Source organism: Salvia hispanica, chromosome 3, assembly GCF_023119035.1.
Source record: "Salvia hispanica cultivar TCC Black 2014 chromosome 3, UniMelb_Shisp_WGS_1.0, whole genome shotgun sequence".
NCBI classification, from domain to species: domain Eukaryota; kingdom Viridiplantae; phylum Streptophyta; class Magnoliopsida; order Lamiales; family Lamiaceae; genus Salvia; species Salvia hispanica.
Genome location: NC_062967.1, coordinates 39,421,435 through 39,443,440, shown reverse-complemented (window position 1 = coordinate 39,443,440; position 22,006 = coordinate 39,421,435). Strand labels below are relative to the sequence as shown.

The window sequence follows — 22,006 nt, the reverse complement described above, 5'->3', positions numbered from 1 at the left end:
TCACTTTGATCTTTACAATCGATTCATCTCAATTGCAATCACACCACCTGTGCAATCGATTATGTTCTCTCTGCAATCCATTCCATAAATTCGTTCGAATATGGGTGAATCGATTATCAACTTTGATCTGGATGTTTTTCCAGAAGGTGGGCTTCGTTACATTATCAATTCTCGACCAATTTTTCATGTGTTGTCTATCGCGCTATGGATTATTGTCATATTTAGTGATGGATTGTTTGCCAATTTTGTCAAATCGAAGAGTATTTTGTGATTTTGATTGAATATTGCTCTGTTTTTGGTGTTGTTTTGTAGGTTGTACTAATTGCTGTTTTACGTGTTACATCTTGTTGTTCGTAAAGTTTGGCTTATGTTTTGTTATCTGGTCGTGTGGTGTTCCAGAATATTGACCTATGATTTTATGGCAATGCTATGATTCTGTAAGCAAAAATTGTTGATTTATGTGTTGCACGTTGTTGTTCACCTTATTGTTTATTGCAGTCAATTGAATCTGAACTAATTTGCCTCATGTTTTATCATTTCATCCAGTTGCATGTGTGCCAGCATGCCCCGACGAACTCCGTCCTTTTAAGATAGCTCCAAAATAGACGAAGGAATCGAGCGGCGCCGCAGCTCGGCATGAGAAGGCGGCGCTGTCGGAAATTCGGAGACGAAATAATGCCAAATTGTCAAAATCCTTCCCCTACTTAATTTTAAGTGTTCCATTTGGAATAAGACACTTTTTAAATTTTAAAAATGTAACATATGATTAAAAAAAATTAATATTCCATTTCCATCCTATCCTAATTAAATTTAAGTTTTTCATTTGGAATAGACAACTTCCAAAAATATAAATATAATGGAAGTATAATTAGATGTGGATTACAGTGTTATTGACTGCAGATCAAGAGCTCACCGGTACTAATCCGGTTGCGCCCTTATATATAATTTACTCTATTTAATTTTAGTAGTAATTTCTAAATCAATTTATTTAGAAGATACAATATAAACGAATTAGATAAATAAGAAAAATAAATGAAAAAGTAGATGGCCTCATGGCCCATTTGTCTAAAAAATGAAGTAGTTTCACTAATTTATTTTATTCTTTTTTAATTACCACCCAATTTAAAAATAACACTATAATTCATAAAAATAACATATTACTCCATTAAAATTCATAAAATTACGTTAATTAAAATTCATAAAAGTTTAAATGTAAAATCCTAAATTATTTCCTCAATAATTTGTTCCGGAGTAAAACAATCATCTCTTCATGCAGCTTTTGATTTTCCTCGGACATCCGAAGACGTATCGTCAGCGAGCATCGTGGACAAATACTTCACGTCGAGAGCGTGTGTGAAGCATCCCAATTGGTCAGCGTGTACTTATCTACAGAAGAGTAGGGTGGGATTTCAATGCTTGGACTTGCCGCTTTAGTCCCCATGGGAGGGCTTTCATTGACCGAGAACGAGGCGAAGTTGAGATTTTCCTCCAACGCGCCGGGTCGCACCCGGTTTCTAGAGAGCAAAATGACACATAATATGCACTAATAATATCACTAGTAGTAGTACCTAAAGACGGAGATCAAAACATGTTGGTTTGGAATGAACGAAACTGAGTAGTTCACCTCGACTCCATCATCTTGATGGTCTTCTCTATATCAGGTACATTCTTCTTGAAGGAAGCCCACTCATCGGCCGTCAAGCTTATTCCTGCACATTTCAGAAATCAACAAGAAGCAATTATAGTTTCTAGAGGCCAATCAGACAACGATATACATCTCATCCTGACGGACCATCTAAAATTCTGAGAAAAGCTGGTCCAGTTTGCATTCAATTTACCCAGGAACATGACAGGATATTCTAAAATTTATAGATCCTTTTCATTATATTCCATGTTCATACTCACCATATTTCCCTCTAAGTCTGTTTCTTGAATTAGCTTCACTCCACACGTACAGCTGAATGGAAAAAGTATAACAACTATACTTGCAACGGTTTAGGATTTACTTCATATATATGCATATTTGGATATTTCGTCAACTAGAAGTTACACTCCCCATCTAAACTAAACCTACTCGTTCAAGTCCATAAATATGGATGACAGAGGACAAAGTAATTCAAACTGAATAAAGAATGTATGGTGAACAGATTAAGACAAACAATAAGTACAGAGCTATTCACATAAGCTTTCAGCAGTAGAATAATTTACCTTGGGCCGTTGGAAGCTCTTTGCCATCTCGCTTGTCATGCTCCGTAATTGATACCAGAGTCTCCCCTTCCAATTTAGTTAGTGTCACTCTTCTCTGGTCAGATAACTACACAGATAAGAAACAAACAGGATATCAGAACATAATGTGTTACATTGTAAGAGGTGATTTTAGGAATCAACTCCTTTTAATAGGGGCACAAGACAAGAGCTAATACAAATGTCAGCATCTAAGAACTCGTGAATGAAAAGATGGCAGCAATTCATTGTAAAATGGCTGAACACTGAATCATCCATCACAAAAACAGTTTCAGATTCTAGAATATGAATGTTTGCCCCTAAACCCTTATTACTTACCCTCTTAAATCTCCAATCACTGTGAATTAGCAATAAACCCTAAACCTAGTTATCGAAAGCAAACCATCTATAAAATTGAAGATCACCTGCAAACGTAATAGAGCACAAAAATCTCTCAACTCAAAAATGAATACCGAATTACTTCAGCAATAAATTGAAATGGAAACTCACGCGGCAAATAATTAGTCCGCCCTCATCATCGTACTCTTTTTTGCCTTTCTTTCTACCGCCGTCTTCCTCCTCGGCTTCGGCTTCGGCTTCGGCTTCTTCCTCATCCTCTTCCGTTTCGGTTTCTTCCTCATCCTCTTCGGTTTCTGTTTCTTCCTCCGTCTCCTCCTCTTCCTCTTCGGCTTCGGCTTCTTCATTGGCTTTAGCCAGGTGTGCTCCTGCCCACTTTACTAAGTACTGCTGCATCACCAATGCGACCTCCCCTATCACCTCGCGTATGGCTTTATCCTCCTCCGCGGATGAATCGGATGAATTCCCGTCCGATTGATCGTTAGCCGCTGCATCGACTCCGTGAGGGTCCATAAACTAAAGCAAATTTGACTGATTTGGAAGAAAAATGGAAGAATTTGGGTGAGAACTCAGCTTCAACGGAACACACAATTGCAGCTTCAGTAATTTTTAGGGGAAAAAGGTTTGAGTATTTACAATTTACAAAAGAAGTGCATCTCCAATTACATTTTGCATTTCTTTGGCCTTTTTAATTAATCAGTATTAAGCTTTTCTTTTGAACACAAAATTTACAAAATTAATACTAGTATTAAAAACTTAAAAGTGGTTGGTAAAAAGTAGGGAGATAATAAAGGATGAAAAAGAAGAATAAAATTGGAAAAAGAATAATTTCAAAAAGAAATTTATTGGTGACTAATTATTTTGAGATGGCTCGAACTCATATTACTTGGGAGAAAGGGAATACATCTTAAACAAGAGTATTGTTATTGGCATTGGATTCAACAATTTTATACTCGCTTTGTCCCGCGAACTAAAGATGACTGACTCACCTATCTTTTTTATTTGTCCCAACTAAGATAACACATTGTTTAAACTAAAATCACATTTATCCCTACTTTATTCCTCTATCTTACTTTATTGAAGTTATTCTCTTTACTCAACGCATAAAATAAAACTGCATAAAATCTCGTATCGCCAAAAAAAAGTCATCTTCCTTAAAACAAAGGGAGTATAGTCTATTGCTTTTTCTTACTGCATAGTATATTGTACTGTCCCTTATTAAATGTAAAGGAGAATTAGCAATTTGATGCATACTCTGAGATGGTAAGAGAGCTCTTTCAATACAAGAATCGAAAGAGTATGACTACTAACTAAAAAATCAACCTAAATAAGAAGAAAAACAAACTTCTCTGTGCATGTATTTTGCCATAAAATTTGCCAAGGAAACTAAGGCACCAAGAATTGACAGAGGGGATTTGATAAAAAGCAAGCAAATAAAATTTCCCCAATACATCTTTCTTTCAACTATGATGAATCTGTTTCATTATCATCAACATCGATTGATTCTTATCGTCTACCATCTACCTCCTTTACACATGCACAAGTTGTTGCCCATGCCCACCTCCTCCGTGCATCAGCAACGCCGAGCAGTGATGGTGCACCATGTACCATCTGCCATCATGCAACTCGTATATATTTGTCACATGGAACGGACCAGCACCAATGTCAAGATAAGCTTTCATAGTCACCCAAGCCATACTTGGCATTACTCGAACCCTAACATCTTGTATCCGGAAATCAGCCACATTCTCCCAGTTAAATGCTAGCTGCCAGCTCCCCATCACTGCATTATAACTAGAGACAGAGTCAACCAACGTGTTAAGCTCATGTATGCTGAATTTGTACAAAGGATTTAACATGATGGCAAAGCTATAAGGCATAATGAAATGCAAATATCATGTTTCACAGATATCATAACAAACGAGTAGTGCCCAAAACTAATGTACCAAATGGATGTCTATGTTAGATGCAGAGAAGACTTCAGAAATGAGGTCTTGAATAAGAAAACTAAAGGTTTGGGGACCCAAAGATATCAAGTTTGTTATGAGTGAGTATGCTGATTAAACTTTGGCATGCTTTTTTATTGCACAATCTAACCAACGAAATTTAAGAATCTCATTTCAATATCACCTTAATAAAAATAAATGATTAGAAGATAGAATAAATTAAATAACTATGCAGAAGGTAGCATACCCACTAAATGACTCCCCAGTTGCATGGAAACACTTCACATAATCAGCATGAAGCCAAAACTGACGCATAGCTTGAAGCAATCTTTCCCTGATAATCCTAAAAAATTCAGCATTTACAGTAACGACAGCTCTTGTTGCGGCGTAATATGCTTTCCACCCATTAGGTGGGGTTACATTGTCTTGCTCCAAAGTGAAATCCTATTAGAAAAAGGGGGGGAATTATAAAAGCAACATAATAAGCATAATAGACCTAAATAAGCATGAAATGAATAACTGAAGTATGAAAGCATTTCAATTGAAAAATGCATTGGCAGAAAAGGAAATTTATGGAAGAGAACATTAAGCAAATCATGTTACAATATGCATGGGAGGAAGTGGAATTTTTTTGTCATATGGGGAGATTAAGTATGGAGGAGAAGGATTATTTATGTATGAATAGAGAATTGGCGTTAAACCTTAGATCATATTTATGCAAGGTCCTTAAATATATGAACTTAAGCATCCCAAAGAACATATAAGGCGGCAACCTATTGATAGCAATTTTTAACCATAACATTGTGATAAACAACAAATAGCACAAAATGTGGAGCTCAACCAGTGAACTTTCCAAATCAATAATGATTTAGAACTCGAAGTTGCAGATAACAAAATAATTTATTCTTCAAGGATATTAATGGGCAACTCCACTCTCTCAGCTACAACATTCAATATGACAATAAGCTTTACTTTTTTCTTTTAAATGGTGACAATTGACCATGCCAGTATTCACAGTGAAAACAGGGATGCTTGTATGTGCTGGGGAGAGACAGAGCGGGGGTGTACTAGACTATAGAATTTGTCTTTGGCAACAAGCATACATTTTCCATTTCTCAGATATGGGAAAGGATATGAAGTATGAACAAAACCTCTGGTCTTCACCAGGAGAAGTAACATAAGCTCGTAAAAAACTACAAGAAGCAAGTATAGCTATTTTAAAATGATATTTTACTACAAGATAAAGCAAGAATTAAGAATTTCTCTATTAATTGGACCAAGAAATTCTCAAGTCATGTATGGCAAATGTTGACAGCGCAGCTACAATCACGAATGAATTTAATTACCCTTCAGCTCCAATCTGGTAGGCCTTATTACCATGTAAGATAACACTTCTTCAACAACTATATCAGGATTAACACATTACACGAGCCTTTGCTTAAGTCCATAAGAAATTCTAAACTACTACAATAATAGCATATATGAACAATACAAATGTAACTACTTGAAATGGAAAACGACAATTGAAGAAGGAAAAGCTTAAGAAACAATGATATACTATATAACAGATCAGACACACAAAGAAGGGGAAGCAGGTCAAAGAGTAACTGACAAAGTTGTACATCCCAGACATTACACAAAATTATTTTTCCATGTTCAATACTCTTCTCAAAATTTCAATAAATACAACAAAAAATGAAAATAAATAACATAAATAAATGCCATTAACCCAAATGAAACAGTTGAACAGCAAAATGCAGAGATATGCACAAGCATCGTGATCCAAAACCCATATGATTTCTAACACATCATTGAATTTATTGGCTTCCTAAGCAGCCAATAACCTACCACTGCTTTCAATCATTGCCCCATGCGCCAAAGCCTTTTTTCTTTAAAACACTTTAAGCTCTTATAACATCAATGAACAGTCAAATCTTGAATTCTGACTTCTTGTCCCCTTTGTTTCCATTTCAACAATTAAACCAGGTAGCCCTCACATCCCAGCAAAATCAACCACATCAACTCAAACAACAGGGAGCAATTCACAAATCAAGAACAAAAGAAAAGAAATCGAACCTTATGGTAGAGCGCCTTCCACGCATTGTCGTCATTGGCAGCTCTCCGCATGAGTGAATTCGTCATGGAGAGGCGGCAGAGGCTCGGATAATCCAAGTAACTCAAGGCATGCGTGGTGATCTCCGGCACCAGCTGCTCCATCATCGACGCCCCAGACTGTCTCTCCCCCGCCTTCTCCCCGCCATTCTCACTCACACCTCCAATCACCCGCGCAGTCATTTCCCCACCACCGATTTCCCTCTCCTCACTCGGACTAGCGCAATTGGAACGACCCAGCCCTAACCTCACTCTCTGGAAAATCACAGCGCTCGCGAGAACCAAACAGAAAATAGTTGCTACTAGGGCTATCAAAAACGAGGAATAATCGGCCGCGAAAACCGAAAAATCCATTCACACACCATGAAATTGAAGTGACATCGATTGAAGAAATTCTCGCAATTCATGAAAGGGGCAAGAGCAAAAACAACCCAATTTGTTAAAACCCTAACTATTTTTACCTTGTACTATTCAAGAAGACAAAAATATGGTTTTGCATGTAATTTCCTTTTCAGGAAGGGTACAATTCTAAGCGCCTTTTTCTTTTCCCCTCTTTTCGAGCTTGGCACTTTGTATTGAAAACCCTAATCAATTGTATATTTGGAGAGAGAAAGAGAAGGGTTAGGAGGGAGAAAGTATTGGTCGTTTTGCAACTGAATCCATTTTTGAGGTGTGTCGAAGGGTAGGGTAGGACTACGCAAATACGACACCAATTCAGGGGTATTTTTGTAACATCAAATAACACACAATCTGTGTGAAACATATTTTACTATTTTTAATTTTTTTAGTTGGGTTTTGATTTTTAATATATCTATTCATACTAAAAAGTGATTAAAGTATTTGTTATTTTCATCTGTTCATGAATAAGTCTCAATTGATTTTTACTCCCTTCATCTCGTCATCTGTCATTAAGAGTCTTGATTTATCATTTTAGTCCATCTGCAATTAGGAGTGTTGGTTCACTTTTACTATAATAATAGGTCGATCTCATATTTTACAAACTCATTTCACTCACATTTTATTATGAAAATAATATAGTACTATATAAAAACTGATCTCTCATTCTATTATCTTTTTCCATCCACTTCTTTATATTTCTTGAAATTTTAGCCGAACTCAAATGGAACTCTGGGTACTAGTTTTAAGTAATGGACCCGATATTCGACTAATTTTATCTCACTCACATTTTATTATAAAACTATTATATGAAAATAAGACATATCTTCCACTAACTTTTTCTAGCTAATTTCCATAATATTTCTTAAAACCTTAGCTGAGTCAAATCGAGTCAATTAATAGCAGATAAAGGGAGTATTGTTTTTAATGACAATATCATTTGCATATTCAACATCAAACATGCTTAAAAGAGTATACAACAGAAACTATGAGTAGCACTGCTAAAATAACAAAACCACATCAAATAGACAAATACTATCAATCCCAAATTCAACATTACACATTACATGAGCAGAAACTCAAATGCAATCCATGATTATATATTAAGGCCATTACTCAAAAGAATAAAGAAATGGAGAGATCAACAATGAGGAAACTAACCGTAGAATAGAGGAATAAGCATAGTCATACTACAGAACATGACAACTAAAATCCAACCTCCATTCGACTGGCCAGCCGCTGGAGCGCCGAACTGCTTCGTTAGCCTCTCAAGAATCATCTTGAGCGCGAAGCACAAGCCCACTGTCAAAATGACTAGCCCTTTGCTCTCCAAACTCACTTGATCTTGCACCACCTTCTCAACCTCCAATCTGCACAACATATTCAATTCAAAGTGGTGGAAATATGGTTTTGTAGAGCAAAATACACGCAAAAAAAAAAAACCTCAGCATGTTGTTTTGATCGACCAAGATTTCCATCTGTATAGAGACGAGGGTTCTCCACGACTCCAGCTCGAGGATTCCTTTTTCCTGAACAAAACAAAGAGTGTGTTAAGTGAATAAACAAAGCACATTGGAGTGTACATGTATGTGTAAATACCATAATCTCCTTCCACTCCAAGAGGCCTTTCATCTCCAGTTTTGTCTTCTCCAGAAGAGCAGAGAACTTATTTAGCTTCTTGTCGAGCTCAGGCAGATAATCCACCCTTCTCCTGTTAAGTTCATTGATGTAGTCCTCCAGCACCGACAGGTTCGACTCGAGTGATCTGACCTTCTGCAACAGGACCTTAAGGGCAGCATCCGCATGCACTCTGCTATGAGGGAGCTGCCTAGCCTTGTGCAGAAGATCAGCCGGGCCACTTCCAGAAACCGGTTTCTTCGGAATATCAACAATGAGATGCTGCCCCTCATCAGGCTCCACAACCGGATGAGCAACATAACCGGTTGCAGAGGCGTTGGAGCTCTGTTCTGGTACTGCCGAAGGCAGTGCAGTCAAATTGCGATTCGACACTCCATTAGCAGAAGAGTCGGGAATGATAAAATCCTCAAGCATCTGTTCAATAGCATCAACTCCAAAAACCTCCACCACACTCAGTGTGCAGTAGAAATCAGAGCCATAATGACTCAACAAGTTCACTTTCAAATACCGAACCCATTTTGGCACCGGCAGCTTGAAACACTGAACATGCTTAGAGTTTGCAGCAGCGAACGACCCCAATGTGTCCCACTCCTCAGTCGGGTAATCCAAGCTCCCATACAGCTCTATATCCTTGAAATTGGATGAGTGGTGCTCAAAATTTGCTATATTTACAGCATCAACCAGAGTCTCGTCAGCAAGCTCAATGATGAAATACTTTCCCCCGACCGAGCAGGGGTTCCTCAGATACTTGTCGTCGTCCTTATCCAGTATGTTGCTGGCTCCCTTCGCCTCCTTGTTATGAGAAACCACTTTCGCCCCCTTTATAGCTGAGGCGTAGTTGTAGGGCGTCCCATCGGGCTCAAGGCGGTGGGTGATGTTGACAAGCTGGCGAGGAGAACCAATCTTTCCTTTGGAGGAGATGTACTTGAACTCATCGAAATTCGGGTAGGTCAAGTGAATCCTCCCATTCTGTGCTTCTGCTGGCTCGATTTTCCCGACCTCTTGGTGTGGTTCGAGTTGACAGGTGAAGGAATCATAACCAAGCACAATGGACAAGAGCTCTTCTAGCTCACTAGCCCCACTGATCAAATCTTCCACATTTGGATGAACCGGGAAATCCTCAACAATCACAGACACATCTTGCTCCATCACCACTCCATTCTCATATCCAGTTTCTGAAACATGAACACTATTGTTACGCAACTTCTCATCGAGACACATCCCCCCACACGCAAGCAAATCACCTGAAAATCATCCCATCTCAGCCACCAAACATTGCATAATTTACAACTTGCAATTGCCAAAATTAACCACCTTTTAACTAATTCCCACAATATTAAACTTGCCCTAATCAACAAAATTCCTTCATACAGGACTTTCCTCAGTCAATTTCAACGCAATAAAAAAAAAATCAATCCTTGGACAAATTACGATTATAGAAAAAAGGGATACCTTCATTTCCGCGAGTGATGCCAAATTTAGCATGCAATAAGACAATGCCACACCAGAAGGAGAAGAAGAGAGGGATGGAGAGGTCGTAGAAGCTTCTCTTGGCGGTTTTTCTGTCGCAATCAAGTTTGTGAGCCCTATTTCTGGAGGATTTGTGATTGGGTTTCGTCGGATCAACGTTGCGAGGTTTCTTCATCTCTCATTGTCTAAAGCTCGCATTTCACAATCGGCAATGTTCTTCAATAAGGATGCGATAATCGAGACTGCAATTTCTATGGCGACGGAAATTTGTTAGAATTTTTTTTTTTTGATTTTGGATTGAATTAGTTAGTTAATTTAGTTAATGAGGTTAGGTTGTGGGACCCTATTAGTAGCGGAAACTTCCACGTGCGCATCTGTTTCAAATCGTATCTTCATTTTTGGATTATATTGTCACATAAATAAGACAATTGGAGATGTCACAATTTTTTCCGATTTATATAAAAAAAAATTCAAAACTTTAATTCTCTTTACTTTCTCTTAAAAATAAATATAATTTCCGATACAATCCACTCCATAAAAATAATCCATTGTATTTTTGATAAAATCATTTCTGTACCCATTTTTTATTAATAATATTTGAATTATTTATGTTTTATATCTTTCCTATGTTACCAATTTTGCATTAAATTCATGTTATCTAAAAATATCCATTTTTATAGTACGCCTGTACAGGTATAATATTTTTTTTTTTTGAGGAAAGATGAAAAACATTGGTGGATTGAACGGATTCGAGTATTATTTGAAATAAACTACCCCAATTTGGCATATTAAAAAAATTGTATAATTTTTATTTATTCATAAAAATCCCAACTCGTTTTCTAATTAGTTGTATCTTGTATAGTTTGTATGCTTCAACTAATTAAAATGTGGTGAGATCAATTGTGGTACAACACGCTCATTACAAAAATATAGGCATTTCCCTAGTTGTTAAAGAAAAAAACATTACCATCTAGCTCTCTTAGGACTAAAAACCTGTTGAGAAAAAAAAATTAGTTGATGGATGCAAAAATCACAAGCCATGCACTGTTTTGATGCTATCAATAATTACATGATACCAACTGTATAAAATAATCAAACATAAAACTAAAATAAGAATGTAATATTAGTTTTAGATGTGGAGTTGAATAATAATAGTAGATATTGTCATGAACAAAATAATATTTGAATAAGGAAAATAATAAAAATATAATTTAATCGGAATAATTGGAATAAACAATCAGAATAGCAAATCACTACTATCATGCAAATTTCAAATCATTGTGCGAATATTAAGACACCATTTCACAAACACCAATGGCGGAATTAGTGACAGAATGGTCTAAAATTGCCAATGCGTTTTCCTGATGGAATAATCCGCCAAAATGGAAGTATGTAATATTACCGACGACATAATATGTCTATAAAATTATTTAGCATCAACCTAATTACCAACATCCATAATCTGTCGATATTTCATCAGTAACACTGTTCACTGACAAATATTTGATAATTGGTGATGGATTTGTCCATCAGTATCTGAGACTTCTTTTTTGCGAGTTGTGAAGGTAAATGTGACAAATCTACAAAGATTTATGATATTTTCTGGCAACGTAAACACCTTTTAGTACTTCTTATTTTCCGATGAACATATTTTCTGAGTCGTTTTTAACGATTTATGATATTTTCTGGCAGCTTACAATAATTATCATTAGATGGAGGACTTAGTTCCCCAACCGTGGAATATATATGGGCAGTCATTGATTTTCTTTACAAAAGTTTTTAGATAACTCATTGTAAAAGATTTTTTCGAGTATAGCCGTATCATCATATATTCATATGTAATATATTCATGTTTGCTGAACACTAGATACACTTATTAGAGTTTTTATTCTATGTGAAATATATTGAGTTAGGGTTTTTGATACAAATTAAAGACGTTTCTCACAATAAAAACCAATTATATATAGACTCAATTAATTATCTACAAATCAAAAACACCAAAAATCTCGGGGAAAGACACATGTCGAAATCTCAGGCGAAAAATCTTTGATCCACAAACTAAATTACAAACAATATATATATATATATATATATATATCTATTTAGTTTTTTTTTTTTTTTTAACATTAAAAAACATACATAAGTCTTGTAAATTAGATAAAATATAATTTGGTTTCTTTATTTCTGGTGATGAATTTGCCATGGTCCCAATAACTTAACCACAAGTGCCAAGTATCACGTCGCCTCAATTTTTTTCCCTACAAATTGAAACAAACACATACTTAAACATATTTAATTCCTTTCAAATATATAGCACAAAAAATAACAAACCTTCACTTCCACGATTTGTGAATATCCTCTCATGGTGAAGAGAATAAGTGGAATATCCCTTGTTATTGCAGTCATCTGTTACATTATCAAACTTTGATTATTAGTCATTATGTATATAAATAATTTAGCCATGCCAAATTATAAAAACAAGACATTGCTACGTACCATTCGAAAATCCGCGACCACTTGAACCAGAACCCATCCATTCTCATCCATCCTCATTTTCAAAAAATCATCTCTTAGAAGATTCTCATCACTGCAGACAGCGTAAAGGTAACACTTATATATTGCTTGCAACAGTAAAATTAAATAAACTAAAAAAATAGATATAAATACGCGAAACATGAAATAAAACCTGAAATAGTATTCGATCTGTTTGAGAATCTTTTCCCTCAATTCAAGTGGGGATGGCGGAGGAGGGGATGGAGGCGGATGCGATGTTGTAGTAGGGTTTGTATAGGTAAAGGCAGCTGTGGCGGCTGAGGAGGGAAAGGTAAACCTAATTGAGGCATCCAATAGGGTTGTTGAGGAACTAGTGGAGCCGGCCGTGGAACAAACGAAGTTGAAGGAACCAGTGGTGGTGGTGGCGGTGATGGATAGTAGGGAGGGATGAGAAGCGGTGGTAGCGGCGGCAACCCACGTCGATGGCGAAGCCTTGATGATTGAGGATCCATGCTATGCTATTCAAAGTTGTTACAAATATTGAAAACAAGAGATGCTATGTTATGTTAGATTGAATTGGAGCTACATATATAGATGATTCGATTTGATGATTCCTAATTGGAATCTTAATCCAAATCTAAAAGATATTGGAAAAGTGTATTTATATTTAAAAGACTAATGATAGATTAACTAATTAAACTGATTTTATGTATATCACTTAAATTTATTCTGATAGATGTAATTATTTTGGTAAGTTACTAAAGAATACGTGAATATATAACTTATTTTACTAAAAAAATATTAAAAATTGGTTGAGGATAAATACGTTGCGAGCACCCTTTGCTCGCAAACTTTCGAGCACTAATCCCTCATTTTATTACAGCTGGCAAACAATGAGTGTAAATGGATGTTGTTTTCGTATTCTGCTCGCAAACTTGCGAGCACCGACGTGTGCTCGCAAAATAGTGGTCGCAAACATGCACTTTTTTTTTAGTGTTGATTGATATATAGAGTCGAATAACGAAATAATTCAACTAATATTTCTTTTAACCATCTGAAGGAAATATCACAAACATCTTAATTACCAAATTGACAAGTGCGTAAAATTAACAATCCACGGATATTTCTTGAAGCTCCAAATATTAAAATTGTTATTTACTGAATATCAGACAACACGTATCAATTATAAAATGAAGACACATTTTTTATTAAATTGAATTGACGAGGCTTTGAAATATTGGATTACGGAATTCAGGATGTGTATTTGAATTCGAATGTTAGCACAATTACATTAATATCATATTAGTTGTTAGGTTTAACAAACTCTACATAATTTTTGGGCTAACTCAGATTTATCATCTATTCGTACATAATTTCTGGGCCAGGGCCCATTCCCGAAAACTCTATAGCCCAAAAATAACAGTTTATATGGGCCTATAGTTTCTTGAATTCAACCCCGTTAGCTATTTGTTAGGTCAACTTCTATTCACCTTAGAAGTCACATTTTATTATTTCATCGGTTTAGCAAATAAGAATTTCATTCACTTTTATACGTATGCTTATAACTCAATTTATTTATATTTTATGAAAAGATGTATATTAGCATTACATTAACTTTTTCAATTTACACTTATTAATATTCGTGCTAAAAAATAGGACTTCGTGTTGTAATATATTTTGAAATGTAATGCACACGTTGTCGGTCGATGAAGAAATTAATGGACTTAAATAATGCTATATATATATTTGGTCGCTTAACTAGCTGCTAGCTGATGACATTAATATGGTTATATAAGTCAAAGTCAACATACCTGCATTATGAAATGAATAGAAAGAGACATCTACCTAATTAAAATCTATATTAAAATGTTGTACCTTGATGGATATGGCATTATCGATTCATTTTTTTAATTCTTGTCTTGTCTATATCCACGATCCAATTGGCCCTAATCATTATTTTTAATGAATAGTGATTGGAATGAATGATTTTTTTTTTTTTTTTAATTATTATTGTGAGAGATTGTTCAAATTCATAATGCCATTTAAAAATATACTCATTTAATTTATTAGAACGTGATGATACTCCATACCTTGAAAATTCCAGCCAGCATATACTTTCCTTGGGAGTTGGATTCCTCAAAACAAATCATGGATCAAGATTTCAAGATTGTAAATTAATATAAAGATATGATTAAAAGACCATTTTGAATAATGAAATATATTAATCTATTCTATATATTATTGATAAAACAACTAATGTAAGTATTAGGGACCTCAATACCCTATACTATAACTTTTTGTTTGCCAAAGTGAAATTGACTTGCAAATTGCTACTTGAATTAAAGTTGGGTACGTTCTAGTTGATTTAGGGGAAAATTGCTCCATAAATATATGGCTATAATATTTTGAATATTGTTAGAATTGTAGATTTACTGTGACAATGTCAACCCTTATAATTTAATAAGGAAAGTGCAAGGTGTCCCCTCTTTGCAATCACCTCTCACTTTCGGTTTATTAAAGAAGGTGAATTTTGGAGTATAATAATGTCAACCACATGAACATTAAATGCATGACAATGTCAAATGTCAAATATTATAAGATATATGCTGACATATATAGATGCATTATCAGCATACTACTTAAAAAGGAAATTACCTGGAAAGAAAATGAAAGCCACCCCATTTAGACTTCTTCAACATTCCAAAAAGGGAAAGAGAAAAAAAAAAGAAAAAGGAAACAAACCTCTTAAAACTATTTCTAGTATGATTTAAAATGAAACATATTCCCATTTGAAGGTATGAATTAATATCAAGAGTCAAGACTGATAAACATTTTAAAAATTGAGATTGTGTGATATACTATTATTTTGATAATGTTATTTGCACATTTTCAATGAAAATGGTGAAAAAATACTACATATATTTAATCTCAATAGTCTTCATTAGTAAACAATATTTAAAATTGAAAAAATAGGAAATAGATAGAGAGAAAAATAACTGTAGGATTGTTCATGTGATCTGGACTAATTTATGTCGACTACTTAACTAAAAAATTGAGACTATTTTATAGATGGACTGACAAATAGTTTATTTTATGATTTGTTTAGAAAGAAAAGGGCCATTGATTTCAAAGACGTGGCAGCATAGTCTTTATTTTGTCCAAATTTAATTCACATTAAAAGAAAATTGAATTGGGAGTTACAACAAGAAAGTTGAATAAAGAATTGTCAAATGGTAAACTTTACATTATAAATATAACTGATGTATGATGCTCAGCCAATACCTTCACACACATCAAAGAAGTAAACTGGTAAGTTCATCTCATATTTCTATTTCTCTCCCCTCAAATCCCACAGCTACACCACACACAAAAACACATATACATGGATTAGTGGAGGCTGAGGATTTTTTTGGGTATTTTGGATATTGGGCTGGCTATATTTTTCAATTTTTTCAATTATGAACAATTTCTAACTGTGATTCTGTGAATCGATTGTTTTTGTTTGTGGTCTGATTATTACAATATTTGACTATTTTCATAATACTAGTATGTTTTCTGGGTCCAACTTTTTAAGTAGCAAGAAGCTGCTTCCTTATTGGTGATCATTGAAAAAAGTTGTCTTTTTTTGAAAAGACTATGAAATTTATTGTCAAGACCTACTTTTTCCCCCTTTTTTCTATATAAAGTTTTGGGACTCCTTTTTTTATTGATAATGATTTGCTGAATGATTCAGAATATTGATTAGTTATTGGGATCTCAACTGATTAGAAGTGCAGATCTTTATCTTTTGAAGTCATTTGATCTTACTTTGTTGAAAGCCTCAAGATTTCTATGAGATTATGAATGATGATTCATCTACACATGTTACAATTTTGTGTGAAATCTGGAAGTTGATTCTGTATAAACTTTTCCTGCAGTTGGAATTTTTAAGTCCTCGTCAACATTATGAAGTCGATAACTAGCTGCTTTTGCTTATCGAAAGCTAAGCAAGCTTCAGGGTTCGATAACCACGCAGTTCTTGCTTCTGAGACGGCTTGTGAGTCGAAATTTCAAAATTATTTCATCCTCACATTCTTGATCCAATGCATACTATGGAAAGTTCAACTCTAGTTTTTTTGCATTCATAACTATTCATTGGTAATGGTTGCAGTTAACATGAACGAAGTAGAGGCGCTCCACTCCCTGTTTGAGCAACTGAGCAGTTCAATTATTGATGATGGCCGAATTCACAAGGTAAGTTTCATTTCTTTGTTCATTCACGACGAGATCAATGTATTTTAGGCCTAACAGTTTGTTTGGTTACAGGAAGAATTCTTGCTTGCACTTTTCAATTGCAGCAGCACCAAGAACATCCTTGCAGAAAGGGTTCGTATATGTTGTCATTCATCTTTTCGAACAGACAAGAGTCTATGATGAAAATTTTGATAAATTTGATGATGTTTCTGCAGCTGTTTACTCTGTTTGATCTAAAGAAAAATGGGGTGATAGAATTTGGGGAGTTTGTTAGGACACTAAACATCTTTCACCCAGATACCCCACAACAAGATAAAATAGCATGTAAGTATGATCATCCCGAATGACTGAGGATTTCGTTGCAGTTGCATTACAAATAGTTTGTTCTTATGCTCACACGAAAGGTCCCATTGCAGTCGCATTCAATCTGTATGATCTCAGGCACACCGGATTTATAGAACGAGAAGAGGTGATCATTTTAACGCAATAATATACATCGCTTGGGAAATGTTGTTATTTGCAATCACTGACTCACAACTCTTCTTTACAATCTCTAGTTGAAGGACATGGTGCTAGCTACTCTCAGAGAATCGGAATTGTCACTTTCAGAAGATGATGTCGAAGCAATAGTTGACAAGGTAAAGATTTTGTTTTTCCTTTTATTTCTTTCTGAAATCAGAAGCTTACGTTATTACTATTTTTCCCCACAGACACTTCAAGAGGCAGATTTGAATGGAGATGGGAAAATCGACCTAGAAGAGTGGAAACACTTGGTAGCCAAGTATCCATCCCTTACAAAGAACATGACTCTACCGCATCTAAGGTTAGTTAGTCGACCACCACAATTCTCATTCTCAGTACGACAAGGTAATGAGCTGAATCTAACGACACCTTAATATATTTGGTCCAAATCACAGGGAGATAACTCTAGCATTTCCAAACTTTGTCATGGAGACTGAAGTAGTTGACTCGGAACTGGTCTGTTGAAACCATAAACCAATTTCTTTAGATATTTTCAGCAGTTTCGCGGAAGAAAAGGACGATTTTTCACTGGAGCAGCAGCAATATGTTGAAATTTAATGTATAATACTCTGTTTCTCAACACCAGGCTATTGCAAAGTGTGATTCATGTTGTAAAGTGTAAACAAAACCATTTTCATTTCTCAATGAATTGTAATTTGTAATACAAATGCTTTTTCTACTGCCTTTTCACAATAGTTTGTTCTTCTATGATCTGTACTTACAAAAAGAAAAGAAAATTCTCTACAATCGAGTGAAGAATGTATCGTGCCTATTTGAGGGGTCAATCATTGGCATTTTGAGCTACCATCTCCTGCAAATTCATGGGGTAGCACATGTTTACATGGAGGCCAGACCAGATATTATCAGCAAGGATCTCGTTGACAGCTCCCGTTGGATGAAACTGGTCCCACCATATATGGCCAGAGGCGTTCGTGCAAGCCATGTCAGAAGATATGCACAGTATCCAACCCTTGTACTGGCCTAGGCCGCAGCATGCCTCACTCGTGACATTAAACCCTGAAAATGAAACCGGGAATCCAGAATTAGATGCAAGTTCTCCTAGCACGATATGAAACAGAGCGATTAACATTCTCACCATAACGATCAGAGTTCTTCATTATGTCCATTGAGCCTTCAAATGCATCGCAGAAGACAATGTTGGCCCCTTCAAGCTCGTGGTTTAGTTCTTCGACCATGTATCTCATCGCATAGTTGAACTCCACTATCATGTCATTTATCATCTCTACGCATTCTCCATTCTCGCTCTCATACAGCCATAAGTAATAAGGGGCACATCCCAAAGGAGCTAGTCCCATTACAACCACATTTCTCACATTTGCAATGTACAGATTCTGCAAAACAAAGTATAGCAAGATTCTTTAATAACAAGTTCGATATTTCCTTCATTACCTAAGTAAAGACACTCACTTAAACATAGGAAAGATCACAATAACAAGGAAGAAAAGATTCCAAAAGAAATGAAGAGTAAGAAATGACAAAGCATAATCCTTGCAGGTTACCATAGATATGTGAATGCAGAAGCAGAAAGGGCAGTGAAGATTCATCACCTGAATCTCGAGCTTCATTGCCCGGGCTAGGAACTGGTTGAAGTTCCAAGGCAGGTACAAGGATTGCACTTTGGATTCATTTAGGAGATAGTAGTGTATGTAGTCGTTGCTCCCAATCGAAATGTAGAAAATGGAGTTGGAAATAAAATTTTTTGCTGCAACCTCTCCCATGGTGATAATAAACTGCTGAAATGTATCCATCACCTGCTGGATCTGCTGAGTGAGAGAGATATGTTGTCCCTGCATAACATATTTTGAAACAATATTACTATGTAATGAAAGAAACAAATGCAATCCACAAATTTAGCATTTGAAGCACTAGAAACTTTCTTTACCAATTCAGAGCCACTGGAAAGGATTATCCCAGCACCAGCAGAAGCATAGTTAACTCCTCGAATCATGTCATCGACCGAGCCAGTCTGCGATAGGAAACTTGGCACAAACGGCAACCCAAGACGAAGCGCTGTTCAAACCATCAATTCATCAAAAAGCGAGATCAAGAAAAGGGGTATTGGAGATCCAAGAATCATTCTTTTCCAATGCCTAAACCATCATGACCTCGAATTCATCTTTGCCTATTCTCAAGATCAAAACCAAGAAGCACTAACTTAAGAAATTACCAATCAAGAACCCTAGTTTTTACCTTCCAAAAAGGCATTAAATCAGAGAAAGGGAAAGTTCAAGATTGCAATCACCAGCAAAGCACAGGACAATAAACTTTGAAAAATCGAGATTCATATTCACAAAAAAGCCCCAAAAAAGTGAAATTACCAATATAATCAACAGGAATTCTTCCATTGCAGAAGCGGCCGGTGGGCTGATTGGTGTCGAAATCTCTGCCGTAGGGGGGGCGATCGGCGCGCGCAAAGGTGCCGAGGAAATTGTTGGTGCCACTGTCGACGGAAGAATCGCCGATTATAAACAAGGCGGGAACGCGCGGCGAAGAAATGGGCGCCGGCGCTTGTGCTGGAGAGGAAGGATGAGTGTGATTGGAGAGCTGAGCGATGACTTCTTGGGGGAATTGGAGGGCCGCAGTGGCGTCAAGAAACAAGATTGTGATGAGAAGTAAGCAGGTCAGAGGTAAGAAGTCCATGAATTTCAGCATGGGAAAGAGAGGGAGAAAGAGATGGATGTGCAATGGCGGGATATCTTAAGCGGTTTGAATAAAGATGGAAGTCCAGAAATGCCCTTGCTCATGGCTGCTTCGGTGAGATCAAATAATCTTGAGCTTCTTTCAGTGTATTTTTCACATCGAATTGGCTTTGTGTCACTGCCATAGCTCCAGAGATCCTCCTTTACATACTCAATTGTATGTACATTTCGCTTGATTTTTCGCATCAATTTTGTCACATCATTTGAGGCCTTTATCGAAAATACCTCACCGTTTAAATTATTAGTAACGTGCATTGACTATCGTTTTATTTTCTAGAATAAATTGTTAATCGAGGTATATTTATGAAGATGACCAGTAAAAATTTCCGTAGTCAAAATAAATTTTTTGAATGATTTTGACAAACTTCAATTTTTTTATTTTTATAGAACTAAAATAAACATATTATATAAATAATGTAATTAGTCACTATATTAACATCATCTCAAGTTTCAAATACACAGCAAACTATATTAACAAATTAGACCCCTATTTCACTAATTTTTTTCCACTCACTTTTTTTAATATTTCTTAAAACTTGTGCCGCCCTTAAGAGCATCCGCAGTGGAATGGATGTCCCGACGGACTTCGCAAAAACACCTTCTGTCATGTCATAAGGACCTCCCACTGCACTGCCACGTCTTAAGGACATTCCACTGTACAATGGCGGACATCCACAATAATAAAAATTAACAAATTCTCAAATATGCAATTTACGGAATTAAACTTTCGACACGAATACGGGGAAAATACAACGATTTTATTTTTAAAAAAAGCATACATATTTAAATTTTAAAAAAATACATAGTTCACAAAAAAAAAACATCTCAAACCCAAAAACGATTCAAACAAAGTACATGTTAGGTCTTCATTTTCGACGATAATATATGCGTTAGAGTTTTTAAAAAGTTCGTATATATAGAGTTTGTAATGGCGGACGTCACGACGGACGTCCCTAGAATGCCGCAGAACTCTGGTGTCCGCAGCGCTCGTCCGCGTCCGCCCCTCCGTCGCCTAATGGCGGACAAACCCACTGCTACGGATGCTCTAAATGAGACTTCTAATGACGGAGGAAGAGAGTATTTGTTTATTATTGTCCCTTCGATCTCGTCTCCTCACTGTTACAAAAAGTACCCCAATAATTTTGATTTAAAGAAATTCCTGCACGATAAAGTAGGAATTGTAGAAAAACATCTTACAAAAAAAAAATCTTTTCAAAGAAGCTTTCATATTAATGTATGAATACTAATACTCCCGTTTACAAAATCCCAAAAAAACATTGAAATTGATGACACACAGCTTTAACAACGGCAACTTTGTAGTGAAAATGAGTCCGTGAAATCAAACGCCTGTGTTGCAAAAATGAGTGGGCTGTGGTCCGATAATCCGAGTCCTGAGTATGAGTGGTGCTTGATCTGCCCCAGGTGTAATGCCAGAAGCTGCCGCCGCAAACAGTCCCACACCAAAGCAAACCCCGATCGCTACTTCTACTCTTGCCCCGATGTCTCTCATTCTTCTTCATCCCATTTTCCATCTTCTTTCTTTTAAGATTTTACTTTACTTACTCAACCCCTTTTCTTGTCTTTATTAGGACAATTTTTTCAAGTGGGAGGACGAGGTGAAGCCCCATGAATGGGTCAGAGTGCCTTGCTGCGGGGGCTGCAGCGCCGGTGTTTGCCGGGTGAGGAGGGAAGTCTTCGGGCCCAATGCGGGTCGGATCATGTTCATGTGCAGAGTAAAGGAGGTATCTTTTTTCCCCAATTACTCCCTATTCTTCAATAATAATTGGATGATGATGTTCCCTCTTGGCTCTTTGTTTGTTAAATCTTGAATTTTGATCATATATCATTGGTTGGTTAGTGAACTAGAAGCTGAGGTCAGATTCTGTCTGGATTAGG

General features: G+C 36.1%; 6 protein-coding genes across 8 annotated transcripts in view; 2 read left to right on the top strand and 4 right to left on the bottom strand.

The window, feature by feature from the left end:
- Positions 1-1,140: 1,140 nt before the first annotated feature.
- Positions 1,141-3,233, bottom strand: LOC125211702 (eukaryotic translation initiation factor 3 subunit C-like). The gene is made up of 4 exons (XM_048111608.1): positions 2,734-3,233; positions 2,209-2,314; positions 1,625-1,709; positions 1,141-1,514 (listed from the first exon to the last, which is right to left on the bottom strand). The coding sequence occupies exons 1-4, from the start codon at positions 3,091-3,093 to the stop codon at positions 1,337-1,339; spliced, it is 729 nt and encodes a 242-aa protein (XP_047967565.1). The 5' UTR covers positions 3,094-3,233; the 3' UTR covers positions 1,141-1,336.
- Positions 3,234-3,910: 677 nt separating this feature from the next.
- LOC125214399 (F-box protein SKIP8-like) lies at positions 3,911-7,308 on the bottom strand. 2 transcript variants are annotated; one of them, XM_048115407.1, is made up of 3 exons: positions 6,603-7,299; positions 4,774-4,970; positions 3,911-4,374 (listed from the first exon to the last, which is right to left on the bottom strand). In XM_048115407.1, the coding sequence occupies exons 1-3, from the start codon at positions 6,990-6,992 to the stop codon at positions 4,110-4,112; spliced, it is 852 nt and encodes a 283-aa protein (XP_047971364.1). In that variant the 5' UTR covers positions 6,993-7,299; the 3' UTR covers positions 3,911-4,109. The 2 variants fall into 2 exon arrangements, with proteins under 2 accessions (XP_047971364.1, XP_047971365.1); XM_048115408.1 differs by having other exon boundaries at positions 4,189-4,363; positions 6,603-7,308.
- A 766-nt stretch (positions 7,309-8,074) lies between these two features.
- On the bottom strand, positions 8,075-10,417 carry LOC125214398 (SUN domain-containing protein 5). Of its 2 annotated transcripts, none has more exons than XM_048115405.1 (4): positions 10,125-10,417; positions 8,634-9,916; positions 8,478-8,563; positions 8,075-8,404 (listed from the first exon to the last, which is right to left on the bottom strand). In XM_048115405.1, the coding sequence occupies exons 1-4, from the start codon at positions 10,315-10,317 to the stop codon at positions 8,191-8,193; spliced, it is 1,776 nt and encodes a 591-aa protein (XP_047971362.1). In that variant the 5' UTR covers positions 10,318-10,417; the 3' UTR covers positions 8,075-8,190. The 2 variants fall into 2 exon arrangements, with proteins under 2 accessions (XP_047971362.1, XP_047971363.1); XM_048115406.1 differs by having other exon boundaries at positions 8,634-9,847.
- A 5,464-nt stretch (positions 10,418-15,881) lies between these two features.
- LOC125212107 (calcineurin B-like protein 7) lies at positions 15,882-18,096 on the top strand. The gene is made up of 9 exons (XM_048112162.1): positions 15,882-15,944; positions 16,553-16,671; positions 16,786-16,868; positions 16,941-17,000; positions 17,084-17,192; positions 17,285-17,337; positions 17,426-17,506; positions 17,579-17,691; positions 17,786-18,096. Exons 2-9 carry the CDS (start codon positions 16,581-16,583, stop codon positions 17,853-17,855), a joined length of 660 nt encoding a protein of 219 aa, XP_047968119.1. The 5' UTR covers positions 15,882-15,944; positions 16,553-16,580; the 3' UTR covers positions 17,856-18,096.
- Positions 18,003-20,200, bottom strand: LOC125212105 (GDSL esterase/lipase 7-like). The gene is made up of 5 exons (XM_048112161.1): positions 19,730-20,200; positions 19,294-19,421; positions 18,959-19,198; positions 18,487-18,742; positions 18,003-18,407 (listed from the first exon to the last, which is right to left on the bottom strand). Exons 1-5 carry the CDS (start codon positions 20,061-20,063, stop codon positions 18,172-18,174), a joined length of 1,194 nt encoding a protein of 397 aa, XP_047968118.1. The 5' UTR covers positions 20,064-20,200; the 3' UTR covers positions 18,003-18,171.
- A 1,135-nt stretch (positions 20,201-21,335) lies between these two features.
- The window catches only part of LOC125213980, a 2,960-nt gene continuing 2,289 nt past the window's right edge, over positions 21,336-22,006 (top strand). The window contains exons 1-2 of the mRNA XM_048114807.1: positions 21,336-21,611; positions 21,700-21,852. Of these exons, the coding sequence (XP_047970764.1) occupies positions 21,471-21,611; positions 21,700-21,852 (294 nt within the window). The 5' untranslated portion in view covers positions 21,336-21,470. The remainder of the gene's footprint in view (positions 21,612-21,699; positions 21,853-22,006) is intronic.

Excerpts from the sequence above, each read along its gene's own strand:
- LOC125211702 (XM_048111608.1), bottom strand. The coding sequence starts at position 3,093 with ATGGACCCTCACGGAGTCGATGCAGCGGCTAACGATCAATCGGACGGG. Across the intron at positions 2,315-2,733 it reads GCGGACTAATTATTTGCCGC|TTATCTGACCAGAGAAGAGT; the intron begins GTGAGTTTCCAT and ends TTATCTGTGTAG. Across the intron at positions 1,515-1,624 it reads ATCAAGATGATGGAGTCGAG|AAACCGGGTGCGACCCGGCG; the intron begins GTGAACTACTCA and ends TTTGCTCTCTAG.
- LOC125214399 (XM_048115407.1), bottom strand. The coding sequence starts at position 6,992 with ATGGATTTTTCGGTTTTCGCGGCCGATTATTCCTCGTTTTTGATAGCC. Across the intron at positions 4,971-6,602 it reads GGAAGGCGCTCTACCATAAG|GATTTCACTTTGGAGCAAGA; the intron begins GTTCGATTTCTT and ends TTTTTCTAATAG. Across the intron at positions 4,375-4,773 it reads ACTGGGGAGTCATTTAGTGG|TTATAATGCAGTGATGGGGA; the intron begins GTATGCTACCTT and ends CTCTGTCTCTAG.
- LOC125214398 (XM_048115405.1), bottom strand. The coding sequence starts at position 10,317 with ATGAAGAAACCTCGCAACGTTGATCCGACGAAACCCAATCACAAATCC. Across the intron at positions 9,917-10,124 it reads CATCACTCGCGGAAATGAAG|GTGATTTGCTTGCGTGTGGG; the intron begins GTATCCCTTTTT and ends GATGATTTTCAG. Across the intron at positions 8,564-8,633 it reads TGGAGTGGAAGGAGATTATG|GAAAAAGGAATCCTCGAGCT; the intron begins GTATTTACACAT and ends TGTTTTGTTCAG.
- LOC125212107 (XM_048112162.1), top strand. The coding sequence starts at position 16,581 with ATGAAGTCGATAACTAGCTGCTTTTGCTTATCGAAAGCTAAGCAAGCT. Across the intron at positions 16,869-16,940 it reads ATGATGGCCGAATTCACAAG|GAAGAATTCTTGCTTGCACT; the intron begins GTAAGTTTCATT and ends GTTTGGTTACAG. Across the intron at positions 17,338-17,425 it reads GATTTATAGAACGAGAAGAG|TTGAAGGACATGGTGCTAGC; the intron begins GTGATCATTTTA and ends TACAATCTCTAG.
- LOC125212105 (XM_048112161.1), bottom strand. The coding sequence starts at position 20,063 with ATGCTGAAATTCATGGACTTCTTACCTCTGACCTGCTTACTTCTCATC. Across the intron at positions 19,199-19,293 it reads TTTCCAGTGGCTCTGAATTG|GGACAACATATCTCTCTCAC; the intron begins GTAAAGAAAGTT and ends TATGTTATGCAG. Across the intron at positions 18,408-18,486 it reads GAAGAACTCTGATCGTTATG|GGTTTAATGTCACGAGTGAG; the intron begins GTGAGAATGTTA and ends TTTCATTTTCAG.